The sequence below is a fragment of the Sylvia atricapilla genome, chromosome 5 (genome assembly GCF_009819655.1).
Source record: "Sylvia atricapilla isolate bSylAtr1 chromosome 5, bSylAtr1.pri, whole genome shotgun sequence".
NCBI lineage: Eukaryota > Metazoa > Chordata > Aves > Passeriformes > Sylviidae > Sylvia > Sylvia atricapilla.
Genome location: NC_089144.1, coordinates 14075331 through 14095252, shown reverse-complemented (window position 1 = coordinate 14095252; position 19922 = coordinate 14075331). Strand labels below are relative to the sequence as shown.

At 36.6% G+C, this 19922-nt stretch overlaps 1 protein-coding gene across 3 annotated transcripts in view; it reads left to right on the top strand.

Moving 5' to 3' along the window:
• CACNA2D1 (calcium voltage-gated channel auxiliary subunit alpha2delta 1) overlaps positions 1–19922 on the top strand; it is a 452272-nt gene that overhangs the window by 166794 nt on the left and 265556 nt on the right. For all 3 annotated transcript variants that reach the window (XM_066318753.1, XM_066318754.1, XM_066318752.1), the window contains exon 4: positions 7627–7686. In XM_066318753.1, the coding sequence (XP_066174850.1) occupies positions 7627–7686 (60 nt within the window). The remainder of the gene's footprint in view (positions 1–7626; positions 7687–19922) is intronic.

Sequence of the window (19922 nt, the reverse complement as noted above, 5' to 3'; positions counted from 1 at the left end):
GCTGTCCATTTTTAGTCAAATATAATTAATTTGTACACCTCTACTGCACCGTATTAAGCGTGTAAGGTATTTCACACAAATAATATTTCATGCCTCATGGACTGGACTCAGTGCTTCAGTCAGAGAAGACAGTTTTATGTTCCCTACATTCTTCATGGTGGCTGTATTTGATCTGTTTTGTGGTGATGCCTTTGGACCTGTGGTTCATTTTTCCTTTGACTGCTCATGTAGGTTTCTTTTCATCTGGTACCAGTGGCTTTAGGACCACTAGCAGTTTGGTTTATGGACATTAGAGACAAAGCTGAAATAAGTTTTCAGGAAGCTACAGACTAGTACTTAACATCATCCCCCTGCAACTCCTGCAGGCTGTGCACTCACCTAAGTGCATATCCAGCTGTACTAATTTTCCAGAAGTTTAAATATATGGGGGTTAGCTTATTTATTTATTTTCCTATTTAATTGTTTATTCTACAGTAATGACTATCAGTGGTGTACATAGCTCCAGTTCTCCTGTGATTTGTTTTCAGGATGTAAACAAAAAAAAATTATTTGACAGTATCTGTCATACTGTTGAAGGATTTTAGATTCTTTCTAAAACTTAACTGAAAATCCTAATGTAGTATAATATATTTGAAAGACTTTCAGCTCTCTTTTAAACCTCTAAGTACTGCCACTAGCCACATTTTCCTTCTCTTTTTGTTAATTGTTAGTGTTAAGGAAATTCTTAAATACATTAAAAGAAGTGAACAAGTAGAGGAGAAGAGCTATTTCTAGTTCATGTTTTAGGGAAGGGCTGCTTTTATGTAATGGAGAAGTGTTACTGTGGCAAATGTTCTTTGGGCTTTATCCTTTCTTACTTTTCTTACATGACACTTCTGTCAGTGACAGGTGATTGCACATGATGCTTTAGATGTCAGAAGCACATGTGGGATGCATCTATTTATAGCATCCCAATTTCAGTTTTTCCCGGTAAAATAAATGTGATTAGTTATGTCAGAAAGCATTAACTTCACCTGCAATATTATAATCTCTACTCCAGTTCAGATTTGATTTCCTATTGATTTCTAATCTTATTCAGACCAGTGACTTGATTTGCTTTGGAACTAGAAGACCATGAAGAAGAGTAAAAGTTCTCTGTGGAGAATCAGCCTTTTTTTTTTTTCCTTCTTTCATTTAAGTTAACCATGGGAATAAAGGTTGTCTTGAATAACAAAGAATTATTTTCACTGTAAATATTAACAGATACCAGAAATCCTTAAATCTCTGTCTTCTATGTAAGTGGAAGGTGATAATAGCTTTTTCTCCATTAGGTTACTTTGTAGCCAGCAGGACAGCTTTGCTTAGGCTGTGAGGTCATTTTATCAGAAAAACTGATTAAAAAGGTCTGAAATAGAATTACTTTTCATATTAATAAAGCAGAAATGTCTTGAAACTCATTAGAAAAGCAGAAAAACTGTGGAAAGTAATTTTCTGCTTACTGTTTAATTAAAGCTGAGTTTTGTAATCTACACCTTAATTAGAAAAAAAAAAAAAAGTAGCATTTTAGGTTGCTATTAATTGTTTATAAAGTGGAAGACAAGGATTGAGGTGTTACTTTGAAGTGTTGTCCAGAGTGTAGTAACATTAGCTTTTCAAAAAAATGTGCTAATTTCCAATTATCTTAATATATATATATATATATATAAAAAGACCAGTAATTTTATATGAAGACTGCTTTTGTAAGTATTACAATGTCAGTAGACTCCTGGTACACCCTTTTTCCGTATGAATATGACTCAACTGCTGCCTTAGATGACGAAAGTGAAGCTGTCCCCAGAGAGTAGCTGAGAAGTAAAACATAGAATTTCTGTATAGAATATAGGAGACTAATTGTAAACACAGTCTTTCTGTGACCTTATACGCTTCAGATACCCTCATTAACAGAGCACAGATCACATTTCCATCATGTGGCGCAGCAGATGTCAGAGTAAAGAGAAGCTGTGACTCTGCAGTGTAAATACCTAAAATATAACCAAGCTGTAGATCAGCAAAACCCAAAAACCTATGTTTAGTCACTATATTAAAAAAATCTTAAAAATATGTTTAAAGCTCTGGTTACACTTACACTGAAGATTATGGCCTTTACATAATTGAATACTGCAAAGCTTAAGAAAAAAAGTCCTTATTTGACACAGGGAAATAGGAATTATTGTGGAAAATTTTGCGCTTCAGTGTTAGCAATCGCAGTATTTTTAAAAGCAAAAAAAATTTGCATGAAAGAGAAAATATTAAAACTTGTGGTTACAATTTAAATCAGAAAAATTAGGCATGTCTGGTTCAGTCTAAGACATTGTTTTATGGTTGGGACTGTCTTATCCAAACTGACATGCCTCATATTCATCAAATCTAGGTCAGCTTTTGTGGTGATAATTATTATCGGTGCCCACTTGTTAGAAAGATCTTATAGGAAATATCTTCATAAATATGTAAAAAGGTAGTCAGGCCCTATTAACTTCTCCTTTGCCCCACCAGAATTATGGAAATAAGGCAAAATAAATCCAGATGTATTTATATGAGGGTTATGGTCTTGCTATTTTTAGTAAATCTATGCTCACTTTTGGGTCACTGACCTTCCACTTTACAGTTGTTTGTTGAACTCACACTCTGTATGACAAACTGGGTGGGCTTTTTCTACAATTGTGTACAAGTATTGAATAGGGTAACTAATGGGTATATGGATAATTCATGGCCAAGAATTCCTGTAAAAATGCAACATATGCTATGTTTGTAAAGACACTATTAAATTTGGTTTAATAAAGAATGTAGCAGCTTACTGAGATGAGAATGTAATCCTTTAGACTTTGTCAGTCTGTGTTAAACCTTTAGTGAAATAACAGTATCAGTCTTACATTGACACATCAGACACCAATATATGAGTCTTACAAAGCCTCTTCCTTATCTTGTAATTCATATCCAATTCATTATCGACTATGGGAGAAAACTATTTGTATCTCAGACACATATATGAAAGCTACGTATTAAACCGTTTTTACACATACTTCTTGTGGCTTTTGTGCTGTTCATGCAAGAGCAGGCTTGAATATTTAGATAATATTTTACAATCAAGACTTGAAAGTCATTGTGTTATCTGTGTTGTTCTTTATATGCTTGATATTGACATCTTTTACCATGGTACTTACTTTCTTAAAATAACTTTAAAAAATCCTTGGACCTTTTGTTTTAGAAAGTTTGTAAGACTACTGATTAAACATTTTATAATAGCTTAATATAGTTGAGTGTTATTTTCAAATAAAACACTTAAAGGAGAGTGGGCAGCACAAAAAAAATCATTGTACTGAATATGAATCTAATTGGACCATTTGCTGATAGAATTCTCTGCTGGCAAGGGCAAGATAAAAATATGACATATACATAAAAATAATGAAGGCTGGAAGATGAATAGTCCTTCTAGGGAGTTGATCTTTACAGATCAGATAAAGATTCTTGCAGTCTGTGCTGCATCAAAGGCTGCCTTTCAGAGATAGTAACATGAACTTTGAAACTGGGGACAAGACCTTCGAAAATAGAGGGTTTTGAGATTGACAGGCAGCTGGGCTTCGGATCTTTTTTAGTTATTGTTTCGCTTTTCTATTATTTGTGTGTGTGTTTGTGTACATATAATCTTTTATAATCTTTTTAAAAGTTAAAGGAAGATTCATAGGCTGGTGGAGTGAATTAACACTTGCACCTTATCTAGCCTTTCACGAGCTGTCTTTCTTTGAAGGAAACCTTTATTTTTGAAAGATATAAGGAAATCTAGTGGAAGGTACCTCTTGAACTCCTTCCAAAGTTTCATTAGAAGTATGTGTTTGTCACCAATGACGGATTTTCAAATTATTATTTTTACTGATGAGCTAATTCTTCTGGAAATTCCTGAAAATATTTTGTGCTGCACCCAACTAAGGGAAATAAAAAAGAGAGAGAGAGAAAGCAGTTCTCAATAATTAAAAAAGAAGTTTAAAAGAAAAAAAAAGGGATAGAAGTAATAAATGTTTAATATAGAAACATTCATTAAACATTTGAGTGTTCAATCAAAGTGTTTCCAAGCACCTTAAATTTGACATCAGCTACTGTGTCAATCACACTGGCTAAATCTGGCCTCAGCTCCACTGATCCCTTACTTAAAAAGCACCATCACACAGCTGTCAGGCATCCTCCAAAGGGCAGGAATAGATGCTATAGCATTCTGTTAGCCTTTGCAGCCCTCTCTCCCTGGTCGTGGTTTCTCAATTTATTTACTACTTCAGAGTAAATCTGTGTTCTCCAGCAGACTGCACCAAGTAGGGTTCTTTAAATACATTGAAGTAAGCCAGAACACTTCTGTTACATTAGTTTTGTTTCTTTTTCCATTATTAGTATTGTTCTGCTTTTCCTAGTCTGTATCCAGAAAGATTCTGTTAAATAGAGCTTCGTTCAAGGCATGAAAACATGTCACAGCTTTTATCTGCACAGCAAGCAATACAGGAAGAAATTATTATAAGCTAATATACAAGAATATTGTTTTAAACAATTTCTTCCTATTTTCCTACGCATAAAAATTTATACCTCAGGATTTTGGTATTTGCTGGAGAAGCCTGTAGGGAGCTGCAGTGGGTCGTGGTGTTAAAGAAGCTGTTGCCTTATTAAACCCTCATTGTAATGAGAGGGAAAATGGGAAGCGCCAGGTGTCAGCCGGCTGTTGTGCAGCTTCTCTGTCAGCATTCTCCAGAGACTCTTCCATCAAAACAGGGGAGGCCAGACATGGTATTTGCATACCTCACAAGGAAGCAGGCATGATTTCTTTGAGAGATGAAAAATTAGTCTCTCCTTGTGTCACGGTAAAAGGCACAAGTGACTTGAGTTTGCTTAACTGCCCGGCTATTTTTGGCCAAAGAGTGTTGACACAGGAATATAAAGTACATTCTAAATATATACTCCAGCTAAAGTATTGGATACATTGCAGATATTTTTTTTAAAAAAAGTTGATCAAATAACTGAAGCAACAGCAAAAAATACTGATTTATGGACCACAGAGAAAAATGCAAAGATTCTTCATGTAAGCAGTGATGAAAAAATCAAAAAGGTATCTCAACCAGTTGCTGGAACCTGTGTGCATGGTTCTGTCTTGTCATAACTTCCATTATGGTGTTGGGCTTGGGGCTCTAGGAGTCAAAGAACAACTGTTTTCTCTTTGGTCATTACTGTTTGTTAAATACTTTGCTTGGACTTTTTTATGAGCTTGGTTACCTTTAACAGAGCTCTGTACACATGCCCCAAATGGCAGCCTCTCATTTTGGAGGCTATTTCAAGGTGTGAAGTGTTGTAGATATTGCATATAGTTATTTTGTGGTTATTTTAGAAGGTTACTTGGGCAGTTAGGATGTGTTCTAACTGAAACCTGACTGAAAATTATAAAGGAGAATAAGAATACAATATCTATTTTGTGAGGTATATTTTTTTCCTTAATTTAAGATAAGTAAGCAACCCAAAACAACTTTTTTTTTAATTTGCTTTAAGCATTTCCACTTTATAGTGCTGATTAGCTAAGAAATCTCCAAGTAGAGGTTAGGAACTTTAAGCATGGTTGCAGTTCTTTCAATGGAAAATTCTTAGTAGTATTAATGATTAGTATAAATTTCTCTCCATAATCCATCTATCATTTTGTGCATTTGGGATTTGCTGTCTTTCGTGGTTCTCAGAGTACCTTAAGGCAATAGAGCAGAGTATGAAGGAAATCTGAGGGCAGTGTTAACTGCAGCTATTGACACATGTAGTAGGTGTTGTATCTTGCTCTGCTACAATCTGCTGAAATATGACTTAATAATCTTGAATTTATTAGAGGTCATACAAATATAAATGCAGAATGGGCTAGATTGAATGAATAAATTAGATGGACAAAGTTGTTCTAGTGTGTTACCAAAAAAATGAAAATGCTGTAGATGTTTGTCCAGTGCAGTCAAGAGAGAGTTGGACTGCGGTTTTTTTCCAATCTAATGTATGAAATTAAATCACAGTTTTTCTTTGTTTAACATTATGCTTGATTACTGTGAATGTAACACAGTAACACTCCAGTAAGCATTGCCTGTAAGGTGTTGGTAGCTTTCTGTTAGCTAAGAATCATTTGAATTCACAATAAAATGATTGAGTGGCAACACATTTTTTGTCAGTAGAGCACACATATTTTTTGGGGTTTTTTCTGGTTTAAAGAATTATTTCAAACCTAAAAATAAGGAGAAGATCCTAAGTTCTGATTTGTGTATCATTGTGGTAGCTGCTAGAGCAGGGAGAAGGGTTGCCCTCAGAGGATGAGGTAGCACAGACACTTGCAGTCTGGGACAGGTCTGAGGTGAGGTTCTGACAGCACCATGTCTGGAACTCCAGCTTTCACTGACTTGGTGGTCATATTCCTTTTGGTGTTAGCAAGAACTGACAGGTGACTCAGCTGAAAGTGTGACTTAGACACCAGGTCGTTTTGTGTAGGGATTGGTCTGAATATTAAAAGGGTGATCAGACTTATTGTTATGCAGTAAGCATTTTCATCTCTATTTACCTGGTCGACATAGTCAGGCCATGTCTGCTAAAAAGGGACCCTGACTCCCTAGAACGAGTTGCTAAATTTTTTATTGGGCTGTAAAATAATCAACTTCTTAAAGTAAGTCATTCAACGATTAGGACATGACTGAGTCCGCATGAACTACATTCACATCAGGTAGCTGCTTCTCCTGAGTGAGCTGCCTTGCTTTAGGGAGGAGTGGATCTGTGGGATGGGGGATCAGTGCTCAGCTTAGCTGGAGAACATGCATCACCATGGCAACTTCCATATGCAAAACTGTAGTCAAGTCCTAAGAATTGTGTCCAAGAGGCTTTTTTTCCAAAGATTTCAGATTTTGTGTGAGGAGGAACACATCATAATCCAGTCTAATGGATGTATCTCTACAAGAGATTGATTCGAAAGAGCAAATTCCTATACTCTGTGCTTTGCTTCCTGTGGGGCCAAGTGAAAAGACTGGGTTTTATTCAAAGTATTAAATAGAGGAAAAATGCCCTCTAGGAACATGCCAGTTACTCTCCAGCTACTAATCTAATCCATGAGATCAGACTCCAGTTAGTCCCAAATTTTTGTGACTTTTTATCCATCCCTAATAATTACAGAGCTGTTAATAGTTTCTATAATTGAAGCTGAATGATATAACAGAGAAATAAATGTACATAAAATGGTGTTTTAATATTTTAATATGTACTTGTCATTAGATAGTAGATTAAATTAATGCACATAAGACAAGGTATTATGCATAAAGAGAGAGTATTTTCAACAGGATATTGGTGGATTCTGAACTTAACTAGAACTTCTTAAATTATATTGGAATGAGGATTACATTTTCTAATGCATTACAGTACTTAAATATCAAATAATACAGAAAATAATTTTTTTAGATTAGATGGTTCACTTTGACTCAAATATACATAATTTTCAAGTAAGTGCAAAAAGCATAGATATAAAATTTATAGAGAGAAAACATGCCAAGGAAAAAGTAAAAGAGAAAGACTTTTCTGTGTGAAGAATCAGTCCAGACTAAAATTTATGTCCCCTCTCTCTTTGTTCTTCAGCGCCTTGCTAAAGAAGCAGAGAAGTACCAAGCATCACATCAGTGGAGGGATGAGTTTGGGGTAAGCTTCAGTTTTTTTGCTTTTAACCTTCTTCGATTTTTCCTCTTTGAAATGTTAACTGTAGTCTTACAGTATGTTGTTTGTGTATCTACTACAGAAGGAGTTACTGGCTATGAATAGGCATGCTACTTAATTCAGTAAACAGAGTCTCAGTCAGGGTGTCTGGAGAATAAAGTGAACTTTTCCCTTCAGAAGCTCACAGGGAGCTGCACAGGCCCAGGGATGTAGCTTTGAGTTGTACACAAGACATCTGTTTATTTTGACAGACAAGGAATGATTACAGAGAAGACATCTGAGTGATGGTTGCTATCAGTTGAAAGTGTGCGTATTCCAAACACTGAAACAGAACCATAGAAAAGGTTTTTACAACTTGTCTTTTTCTTATATAAAGGGAAAACAAACAAACAAGAAAAAATACAGAAGGATTTGGTTTTCTGCATGACTTGGGAGTTATAGACTTCTTTTAGAATACCTTTCCATATTTTAATAACTTCATGTCTTCTTTCAGTATCCCAGTACTGCTGAAAGAGGCTCCAACCTGGTCAAACATTAAATTACCTTCTTTAGTCATTTCAGGCTTTACTGAAAAACAAGTGACATGATTTTAAAATGTATAATATAGATTTTTTTATTACCAATCTGACCAAATAAATATTGTGCTGCATGACTATAAGCCTCTTAGTTTTAATTTATAGTTCCAGGCTGACTCAAAGTTACTTATTATGCCTTTATTAGATGTTCCTTCAGACATAAAAGCAGATGGTACTTTTACATGATGCTGCTGCAAACCTGGACATCCCCTAGAATCACAGTGGCACACAGTTAAATGCACAATGGTTCTCTAAGAATGTTGGTGTGGTTTAATTCCAGCTACAAGTAAGCACTGCACAGGCACCTGCTCACTCACACTAAATTGGGAAGGGGAGACAATTGTAAGAGTAAAAATGAGAAAACTCATGGGTTGATATAAAGACAGTTTCATAAGTAAAGCAAAAGTTGCATGCAGAAACAAAGCAAAGAAGGAATTCCGTCACTACTTCCCATGGGCATGCAGGTGTTCATCCATCCTCAGGAAAGTGGGGCTCCTTTGCCCTTAATGATGAGTTGTGAAGACAAACACCATTGTTCCAGAAGTCCACCCTTTCCTTCTTCCTTCAGTGTTGTACACTGAGCGTGGTGCTACGTGGTATGGAATATGCCTTGGGTCACTGGGGTAGGCTGTGCACCCCAGCTCCTCACTGGAGGGGCAGTGTGAAAAGCAGAAAAAGCCTCAGCTGTGCTAAAACACTCCTCAGCAATAAAAACCCACATCAGAATTATCCAGTGTTCCCAGCACAAATCCAAAATATAGCCTATTCTTCATTGTGCTAGCTACAATGGAGACAATTAGTTCTAACCCAGTCAAAACCAGCAGAAATGTTCATTCTGATCCACTGTTACTGAGGCACTTGGAGATCTGAAAACAGACAAAAAAGCTCCCAAGGTCAGGCCATGTAATTCAGAGAGGAGTGACTGACTGCAGGAGTACAGAGTGTTTGGACACAGCCTGAATGCTTTTAAGTGTGCTCTCTGCACAGGCACAGCTTCCAATACACGGTAAAACAAGAATGCATATTCCATGGAGATGCTGTAACAATGCTGCAGCGACCTTTTCTGCTAATCTGTCTCTCTTGTGACTAGAAAACAAAACCTGCAGGCTTGATGGACTCAGTGCAGAACTGTGTGAATGCAGTCAGAATCTCATTCTAATAATTTTGCTTCTGCACTTCATTCTGGCATCATGTCATCGCTGCCTCAGCTTCTGTTTTTCTTTTTACCTTTTTTTTTTTTTCACAGTAGAAGTCAGTCATACCAAAGAGGCTTTGGGTTTTATCTGAGTTCATTGCCAAAGAGACATCTCAAAATAATTTTGAAATGTGATTTTATATTAATGTTTTGGTCCAGGCAAAGGCTATGGTCAGTATCGGAAAAAAAAATACAGTTGCATTTATAATAAAGTAACTACAAACTGGGATTGTACTTTACTGTTTTGAATTTGGATCAGAACAGTGTGCACCATATAATAACCTTGACGTTAGGTTATGCAATTAAATTTTAAATAAATGTATTAAGCCTCTTTTAATTTAATTTGTTCCATTTTTGCCAGAAGTAATCTTTCTACTCTTCTGGCCCACTTTTTAGAAAATGCCTGCTCAAATTATTTTGCACACAGATCTTTCTGATAAACTTAATTTTCACTGGAAGACTCATTCGCCTAATGTCTGTGATGGAAAATAGAACGTAAAACTTTCTGCAGGTCAGGGTTCTTAAAGTACTTCTGATAACATTATGAATGGTCTATATCGTGCTGCATGGGGTTCATTTCTCATCCAAGATTTGGTTCTGGGTGATGAAAAACCTTGCAGCAGCATTGCACATGAGTCACTGTAGAATGAAACTCCTGGGACAAGCTATTTCTGCTTCTAATGAGCTTGTGATCAGCAATGTCCTTGGCAGTCAGACTGCAGCCAAATAATAGCCTATGGAGTTTTAAGGAGGAAATATCACAAGCATTCCTTCTAGGGAAGTGTGTATGGGCTGAATTGAGTGGAACAATATACAAAAAAAGGCAAGATTGACTGTGAGACCAAGGTCTGTACAGATCTACAGGGATGTGTCACTCAAAAGACCAACAGGGTGCCTGTTCTGACACCTTATTCTAAATATTAATAGGTTTTGCACAGTTCACAACAAAAGAAATGTGCAAGAATTAAAGTGTTTTATTTTCAGATTAATGTCACAGTATAATAAATCAGCATCTTAGATAGGGTCTTTTGAAATAAGATACTACAGAGAAAAATTCCAGATTTACTCCAACAGACTTTTTTTTTTTTATTTCACCTAATAATCTAGTGTAAGGCTGTCCAAATTGTCTAAAGAAAAAAAAGATAATTAAGAGACGAAACTATGTACAGACATAGAGATCCACATCTACTAAAATCCCTTTTCTGTACTATTTCTAATTGAAGGAGAGTATATTTTCTTCGTATATATTAGGTACTATAGTATATTAAATTCTAACTACTTCAAGCAGACCAAACAATGAAAAACAAAACAAAAACCTTGAATTTTGTGTCTTTTGTAAATCACAGAATCACAGAATGGTTTGGATTAGAAGGGACCTTAAAGCTCATCTTCTGACCCCCCTGCCATGGGCAGGGACACCTTCCACTAGACGGGATTGCTCAGAGCTTCATCCAGCCTGGCCTTGAACACTTCCAGGGAACTTCTCTGGGAAACCTGTGGCAATGCCTCACCACCTTCACAGGAAGGAATTTCAGCCTAATGCCTAAACCTATCCTTTTTCAGTTTCATAGAATCACAGACTGCTGAATTTGAAGGGATTCATTAGGATCATAAAGTCCAACTCCTGGCCCTGCACAGGGCACCCCGAGAGTCACACCCTGTGCCTGCAGTGTTGTCCAAGCACTGCTAGAACTCTGCCAGTTCGGTTCTGTGACCACTTCCCTGGGGAACCTGTTCCAGTGCTCAGCCTCTCTCTGGGGGAAAAAAAACCTGTTTCTAATATTCAGCCTAAACTCCCCCAACTCTGCTTCAGGCTGTTTCCTTGGGTCACTGGTCATGGGAGTGAAGAGATCAATGCCTGCCCCTCGTGAGGTGGCTGAAGATCACACTGAGGTGTCCCCTCAGTCTCCTCCAGGCTGAACAAACCAGGTGGCCTCAGATGCTCCTCAAAGATTTCCCTGGCCTTTCTTTGGACATTCTCTGAATGTCTTTATTTATATTGTGGTGACCAAAACTGCCCCCAGGAGTCGAGGTGAGGCCGCCCTGGTGCAGAACAGTGCTGGACCTGCTCTCCCAGCTGCCAGGGCGCTGCTGGTTTGTGTTCAATTTCCCATGGACCAGGACCCCCAGGTCCATTTCTACAGCTGCTCTCCAGCCTCTCCTTCCCCAGCCTATACACACAACCAGGGCTGCCCCATCCCAGGTGCAGAATCCAGCACTTGCCCTTGTTAAGCTTGATCAGGTTGGTGGTTGCCCATCCCTCCAATGTGTTGAGGTGCCTCTGCAGGGCCTCTCTGCCTCTGAGAGAGTAGACAGCTCCTTCCCAGTTTAGTGTCATCTGCAAACTAACTTAGTATTCCTCTGAGTCCTGCATCCAAGCCATTAATGAAGGTGTTGAAGAGAAGCAGGCTGAGGATGGAGCCCAGTGGAGCCCCACCAGTGACAGGTCCCCAGCCTGATGTCCCCCCATTCACTGTAACCTTTGTGCCTGACCCGTGAGCCAGCTGCTCTCCCACTGTGTAACTCAGTTATCCGTTTTGAAAATCTAATATTAATTAAGAGCATGCATCTTATGTATTTACTGTTAGTTTTAGCTAAGTGACAGGAAAAAATATCATTATGTTTATGGGCATTTTTAACTGATAATTAAATATCAAAATATTTTGGAAATTACTAATGAATTGCTACAGGTAAAAAGTTATTCAAAGCAGTTATTAAAACTTTATTAAAGTTATTAAAAAGTTATTAATGTCTTATTAATTAAGAACAGTAATTAAGAATACCAAATGTCTTCTAAGTTAAAAAGGGAAAAAAGGAAATATTGGATTGTGATGTGTTATTTCCTGACGAAGCACAAGGTTGGTTAAAACTGTTGAACTGCAGTTTACTTGTATGGCTTGAAAATAATACTTATTTGTTAGAAAACTATTAGGTACTAAGAGAGTATTTGTGAAGTTTATGAACGCAAATCAAAAGTGCTTAGCTTCAGGCAAATAAAGAAATCCCATTCTCTGTTTCCTACTCTATTTGTGCTGCCCAATTCCCCAGCTGACTGTGCAGCTGGAGGAATTAAGCCTGCTTGAATATTTTAGATTAAAGCACTTACAACTCAGAGGTCCAAACCAATATATCTAAATGAAACGGCCTTGTCAGTCTGAAATTTCTTGTACACTACATAGTGAAAGGGGGATGCTTTTGACATTTGTGATTGTCCAATTATTTTTCTGGCATAGAGACACATGAAAAAGATGTATGCAAACTGAAAAAAAGGAAGGGAGAATTTTGTATGAAGTAATTGCTGTTATTCCCCAAATGAATCTTCTACAATTACATTTGATACCACACTTGATTGCCTTGCAATGGTTGGTTAACTAAAGCAATTTTGTTTCCAGTTGAGTTGCTGTATTAATTGTACTTACACATGTATAAACATAAGGGATATCTCATTGGTATTTTAAAAGGGGAGTCTGTGTGGATGGCCTATTAACATCCACTCATTTATATGAGAACTAAAACTCAGACTTCTAAGAATTAATTATCATATAAAAATGCCACAAGAAAAATTCTTTCAATATGCTTTATCTTTTAACCAGTAGTGTAATTTTATAATTATTCTGTGTAAGTGATGTTTTTCTACGTCTTAGTAGTTTTGAGACAGCATTTTCTCCAATGATAATATGTAGGCTGGTGTTCATGTACCAGTTAGGCTTAAAAATAATGACAAAAGGTCACGGGAATATTACTTTGGAATTATGGTTTGCTTATCTTTTTCTAGTAAAAATTTTGGCTGCATAAAACTGGAGTGAAAAGTTGCTCAGCAAAGAAACAGAGGATGAAAAGGATAGCTAAGATAAAACAGGTTTCTTCTCACCAGAGTTTATCCAAGCAGTGACCTGCAAGAGCAGAGCTGTAGTAGGTGTCTCTGTTGTATCTTGCAGTTTGAAGATTTTCAGAACTGTCTGTAATTTATTGTGGATGTTACAACAATGCTAAAACACTGTCTCTTAAAAGCCTCAGCTGGAAAACAAACCAACCAACCAACCATGAAACTTTCAGCTTTGGCATGCTTTCATTATAAACATATTTTTGTCTCTTGAAAGAAGGAAAAATCTGTGAAGAAAACCAACTAGAATCTTTTTACTCTCTTCTCTACAGAGAGATGATACAGTTCTCTCATGGCTTGTACCTCTGATAATTCTCTTTTGTGCAAAGAGCATCTGTGAGAACTGCTACAGTTGAGATTTGGCACCAGACCTGCAGTACAGGGAACTGGTCCTCACAGGTGCAAAGTAGGTGTGGGATCCTTTCCTACTAAGTCATACATACTTTATAAATTTGTGACAGTTATAATAACACTAAACACAGGCAAAGTGTCAAAGCTGTCTGTATCTTCACACAGTGCTTTGATCCAAAACTCAGTGAAATAAATCTTCCATTAATTTTGATTCATTTTGGATAATGCCTCACGTTTCTAAAAGCCTCTGTGAGTTGAAAAAAAATTCCAAATGATGAATTTACATTGACAGATTTAAATTGACAGATGGTCAAGCTTCTAGGGAGGATAATATTTTATTCTCTGAAGGGTTGTGTGCCACCTCTTCTGTGACCTGTAGCCTTCATTTGTGTATAATTTAAATTAAATGTACCCCATCTCACTGAAAGGAATGCAATACCAGTGATTGCACTTGGACATCTTTCTACCCAGGGGATGAAGGTCTGTGTGTGTGCTGTGGGAATAATAAGAAGGTGAGGTAAAGAGGAAGTAAGGAAACATCATATTTACTGAAATGGGGTGGATTTAAGGGTTCTTCTGATGTTTATTTGATGTTTATCAAATCACTTCTATCTTTTTGAGTCATGGAAGTTCACTGCGAAATGTTGCAAGAACAATCATTTCTATAGTGTTTGTTGAAGTGAGACAGGAGACACAATAGTTACAGCCTTTGGAACACACTGACTTCAGCTTCCCAGGATCTCTATCATCAGTAAGGATAATTTCATCTAAGTGGGGAAATCCGCTGTGAATGTGTCCATGCTGAAGCTTCTTTGGAGACGCGTCATAAGCCTCACCAGATTAGTGCAGCATTTGCCTGGCATTCCCTCCTGGGAACAAGATCCCTCTGTTTACCTCTCTATCCCCAACATCCTGTCTCCCAATGTTTGGATTCTTATTTCAGAAAGTCTCAGTGTGCCTTCTGGCACACTTCTATTTACAAATATATAGCAGGCACTAGTTAAATAAAAGAAAAGCATCTTAAAGGCAATAAAAAAAATCCAAGTCATTAGAAATCTTTTTAAGATTGCTTACTACCTTGCCTGGAGTTTTATAACTTCCTAGAGTCTCTCAGGTGAGTCTTTCAGTCTAGAAATCATTGATTTTCCTCTAAAATATGGGCTGCCATAGGACAGCTCTTCCATGTGTCTGTTCCATTATTTATCTGATATGATCCTGTATGAGAATTACACCAATGAGTGTTAGTGTGATTAATCATACTGGTAGTCCTTGATTATTTTTTTGTTTTCCCACACTTCACGAATTTTAAACCAATTAGAAAATTTATGAGGAGACAGTGGTAGCAGTACAATCAGAATTAAGATTGCAGGGATTTTTGTGTGTAGCTATAGAGGAGATAGTTTTTGGATTTTAGATACTACTTATTTACTGTCTCTTAATATGCTTACCTTCAGTAAAGGAGTGTAACTTTATAATATAAATCATTACAAGGATCTCATTTGTGCAGTGAAGTGCTTCACTGGTTGGAAACTTGCCAGCAAAGCTTTTAGAGTAAAGCAAAGGAACACCTTCAATCATTGTTGAGGGCTTTCAAGCATTCCATTTTATCTGAAAAATCAAATATGTTAAAGACATTTAATACACTTTTTACTTATTGACCAGGCAACTCATTTAGAAAATGTGCAGCTTCTGAAAGGGAAGGATCTAGGTAAGACGAAAAGAAAGAAAGGTGTGATTTCCATTATTAAGCTGCCATATGTATGCATTATCACCTTCATTTTGAATGAGGCTTTAATGTGCTTTCAGAACAAACACCTTATTAAAAGCAAGATATACTATTGTACTCAATTTATTAACACCATGTAGGTTCTTCAGTTTAAAACTGAGAAGTACAATATGCTAAGAAAAGCTTTTGCAGGCTGCTATTGTGCACATTTTCTAAGAGTTCATTAAATTTGTTGCACAGATGAAGATAACTGGTTTTTTGATGTTACCTTTCACCCTCACTTCAGCTTCTCATGTCAATCTGGGATAAGTAATTCACAGCACTGCTTTGTTACCTTTGGTGAATCAGTAAAATCAATTAGAAATGGACTTCAAGGGTGCTGTTTATTTTGTCTGTAAGATTTTTTGTCAAATATTTTCGAAACTGAAAATGTGTTCTTTTCTGTGATTTTCCCTTGCCAGGGATCCTTGCCTAGGATCTGACTAGTTTCCTCACTTTCCCAGGAAAACTCATTCTCCTGTTGGTTATCACATATTAATCTGACCCTTTTTACCCCGAATTTAGGAAATGTGCCGAGGTTTTGGAAAAAGGAATATTAACCAACTTAACTTTGCTGTCAATATTTCCAAACTGGAAGAGAGAGGTTTTTTCTTTTGGTTTGGTTTTGTTTTTTAATTAAAACTAAAAAAAATAAAATCCTGGTTGAGTATGCACAGGAAGTTAATCAATGGTATAAGACTCAAATATGGCTTTTTATAATTGAGGCAGACTTCTAAGTTTGAGAAATTCAGAAAATATTACAAAGGTTTGGTTCTTACTTTGGAGAAAGAATGCCACTCATAAGAGCAAACCTTAGAGGTTTTTTAAAGGAAATTAGACCCAAATATTTTTGAAATATTCCCTGCCAGAAAGAGCGAATACTGTGAAGAGATATATATGGAATTCTACATGTGTTATTTCATATTTAAAATAGAACTTTTCTGAAAATCTGAGCTGAGTGGCGTGGAGTTTTGGAGGTGGAGATATTTGTGCATTTTCTTAATTTCATTTACTTCTACTTTTTTTCAAATGACAAAACCAGAGGTGTCATGCAGGCCTGATATTTTATCTTCTTCTTTTGTCCCAGGATTCCTGTAATATACTAGGTGTAAATTCAGCTCATCTTCGTCAAAGCTTATTACCTTTAGAAAAGGACCTAACGGGAGTTGGAAAGTTTCGATATTTAAACGTTTGTAGACCTCTACACTCCCAAGAAGCCGTGCTCCTGGAACAGAGGCTTGTGCAATAGATGTGAACAGAAAATGTTTGATGTCTGCACTCTTTAGCAGCTGCAATACTGTAGAAATTTTAATAGGTGTTCCATTTTGCATAGACCTTCAAATGCTCTGGGAGCCCAAGACAACCTTATTAAGAGCTGCATTTTGCTCAAGAGATTTGGGAATTCTTAGCTTTCCATCTCCTGAGTATAGTGTAATTCTCATTGGAATTTAAACAAAAGGTGAAAGTGTGTCTTTTTTATGTCCAGCAAATGATGATGTGTGATTGAAGTTGTGTCAAATATTTCTGGAGACTTGGCCACAAAGCAAGAGATGTACATAACACAGACTAGAGAAATTCTTCCAAATTAGCAATATCCTAACGTGCTAACATCATGCAAAGAAATGCTTAAAAAATCTACCTGATTTGACCAGAAATGTCACTGTTAAGCATTTGCTTTCTTTTTTCCCAGTTAATTGTTGCTATGAGAACATACAAACTCTTTAAATAAACACACAAGCAACTGTAGTCTCATTGAAAGACATTAGGATTTTGCAAGTCTTGAGAAGTCTGGGCCAGCTCTATGACTGTGATTCATGAGTTTATAGAACACACTATCATTCTGTTTTAATTTTCCCAATTTTTAGTCACAAATTATATTCCATTGAAATACTGTGAATTGTAACTTTCTTGAATATGTGAGAATAAATATGAAAATGGCCAGTCCAAATCCTTGCTTTTAAAAATGGGTGAATAATCCCTGATGAATTATTAATTCAGGATAGATTGTCTTATTCCTTTGGGCATTACCACTTCTCCGGAGGGTAACTTTAGTTTTGCATTTCTTAAGAGTTACCCAGGAGTACAGTAAAACTGAGAAGGCTGTCTCAGTTGATATTTTTCTAGGCTTGCACAAAATTCTAGTGTTTTCACCTCATAAAACTTCTTCTGCTTTTGTCTGTGAAGTATTCTCCTACACAGAGAAAACTTTCAGCAAAAGTTTTCTACCAGACTGAATATTCTCCCTGTACACAAGTTTAATTTCATCTAATTTGCAATGGGCATCATAGTTTAAATGACCTTTAGACTTAATGCTCATAGAGGAAGTCTTGCCATAGCACTTTCTCAGCTTTCAGATAGAATGTTTCAGTTTTATTTTAATAGTATTTGCAGATATTTTTTGCTACTTGTGTGTTGCTGCAAAAAAGTGTGGTTTGGTTTCTTTTCACATTTGGTGAGAGAGACCAGCAAAAAAAAAACAAAAACCAAAAGCTGGATTAAGACTGAAGTTTTTTCTAGGCCATGTTATTAATATATTCATTAGTCCCAAGTGATGGCTGCCATTTCTTCTGCTGATGGTTGACTTTATTTTCCTTATTACAAGGATCCCACCAAATGGGTGATTTAATTCCAAATACTTTCAGTCTCTCTCGATCTCTAATGTTTTGGGTCTACATTAATTACATCAGGGTGTGTAAGAGTTTGTGAGTGTAGAAAACCTGCTGAGATGATGCTGGAGGCATGCAGAAAGCCAGGCAGGGAATTTCCTACCAAAGACCTGCCAGCTGAGTTGAGAATGGTTCCTGGTGCATCCTGTGCCACGGAATGTGACATTGCTTAGGTGTTTTGGGGGCAACTGTAACAAGCACAACCTGGATGAAAGCAGAGTGTGTTCAGGATTGATCTGTGTTTTATTTTGAAACACAGACATCATACTCTCTGTGAAGAAAAAAAACATGCCCTGTCCTAAAAAGTCCTGTGGTTATACATCAGTAAACGTCCTCTGTCAAGACTAAGCACCAAGAGGAAATATTGTTCAAGAGAATATAAGTTTTATTTATAGCAATAGGTACATAGCAGTTACAGATAAATTAACCTTGAAAATTGCAAGGAAAAATCCATTAGTTTAGTAAGTTCCTCAGACATTTGACCAACAGCAGTAGGGAAATATCCCACTATTTCTGTGAAAACATTTACAATATTATGAACCATGCCATGCCTGTGAACTATGAAAGCTGCTTTTATGAAAAATAACTATGACATGGACAGGATAGGACTTCCTTTACAGATTGACATCAGTAGGTTTTACTGGTTCAGTAATAATTCACTGAAGTTGCTACATGTAAGAGTAGAGCAGTGCAAATCCATAACTAATTGACTTGTTCATGTTTGTCAAGAATAGCTGGCACTTAATTCATTCAGCTCCTTATGTCATCTCTATATTGATAAGAAAATATTAAGATAAATACAACTGAATTAATCAAATTGTATTATTTCTGCATGAGCTCTACAATACTATATTTTCAAGAGCTTTAAATGCTTTAGTATGTAACAGAAAATAGTTTTCTTTATTGCTTGAAGGTAATGAATTAAAACTTACAGATTTCTGAGATATTAGATATGCTTTTCCCTATTGCTCAGTGTTTGTGAATATTTAGGTGAAATTTTGAGAATAAGACAAATTTTAAGATTGTGCTGGTCCTACTTAAATGGGTGGAAGTTATTTGTATGTAGATATCAATGTTATAATTTTTTTCCTGTGTTTATACTTACACATGCATTTATATATTTATCTACATGCATATATGCTCAAAGAGATCATCTAATAACATTTGTATATTCATGTCTATAAAGAGTAGAACACTTTTAGCTGAGTCTCTTGTTTTGGAGGTCTGCAAAGGACTAACACTGGTGGGCTCAGGTACTTTGAGAACACAGTTCTCAAGTGGTTAAACTACTATGTGCCCACACTTTTGAAATTTTACCTCTTTCATGTTTTAAACCCCAGGAATATTTCCTATTCAGTGTGAACAGTATCTTTGTGGCTTACTGCAGAAAAAAAGTTCTGGCCCTTGGGGTCAATTTGTAAAGCTGGCAAATGCTCCCTCTGTGCAGGAACCCATGGTTTATTTATGCCTGTGGTTTTCAGTGTCCAAAAAACACAGAGACTGTGTTGATCTCATCAGGATAGTGGGGTTTAGCACAATGCTGATAAAAATGTTAGATCATTGGGAAAGTCTTTAGAGGTACTTGTAGTACATCAGCTGCTGAAATAGTTTTGGAGGACTTTTCCAGGCAAAGAGTGGTTAATTTGGATGGTTACTGCTCAGCTGGTTTTCTGGAGCTGTAATGTTCATGTTCAGTGAACTTCCATCATTTTCAATGAACTTCCAAAAGTGAAACCAAAAGAAAACAATCTCTAGCAAGTTGGATTGCAAAGTTTGTAACATGAGC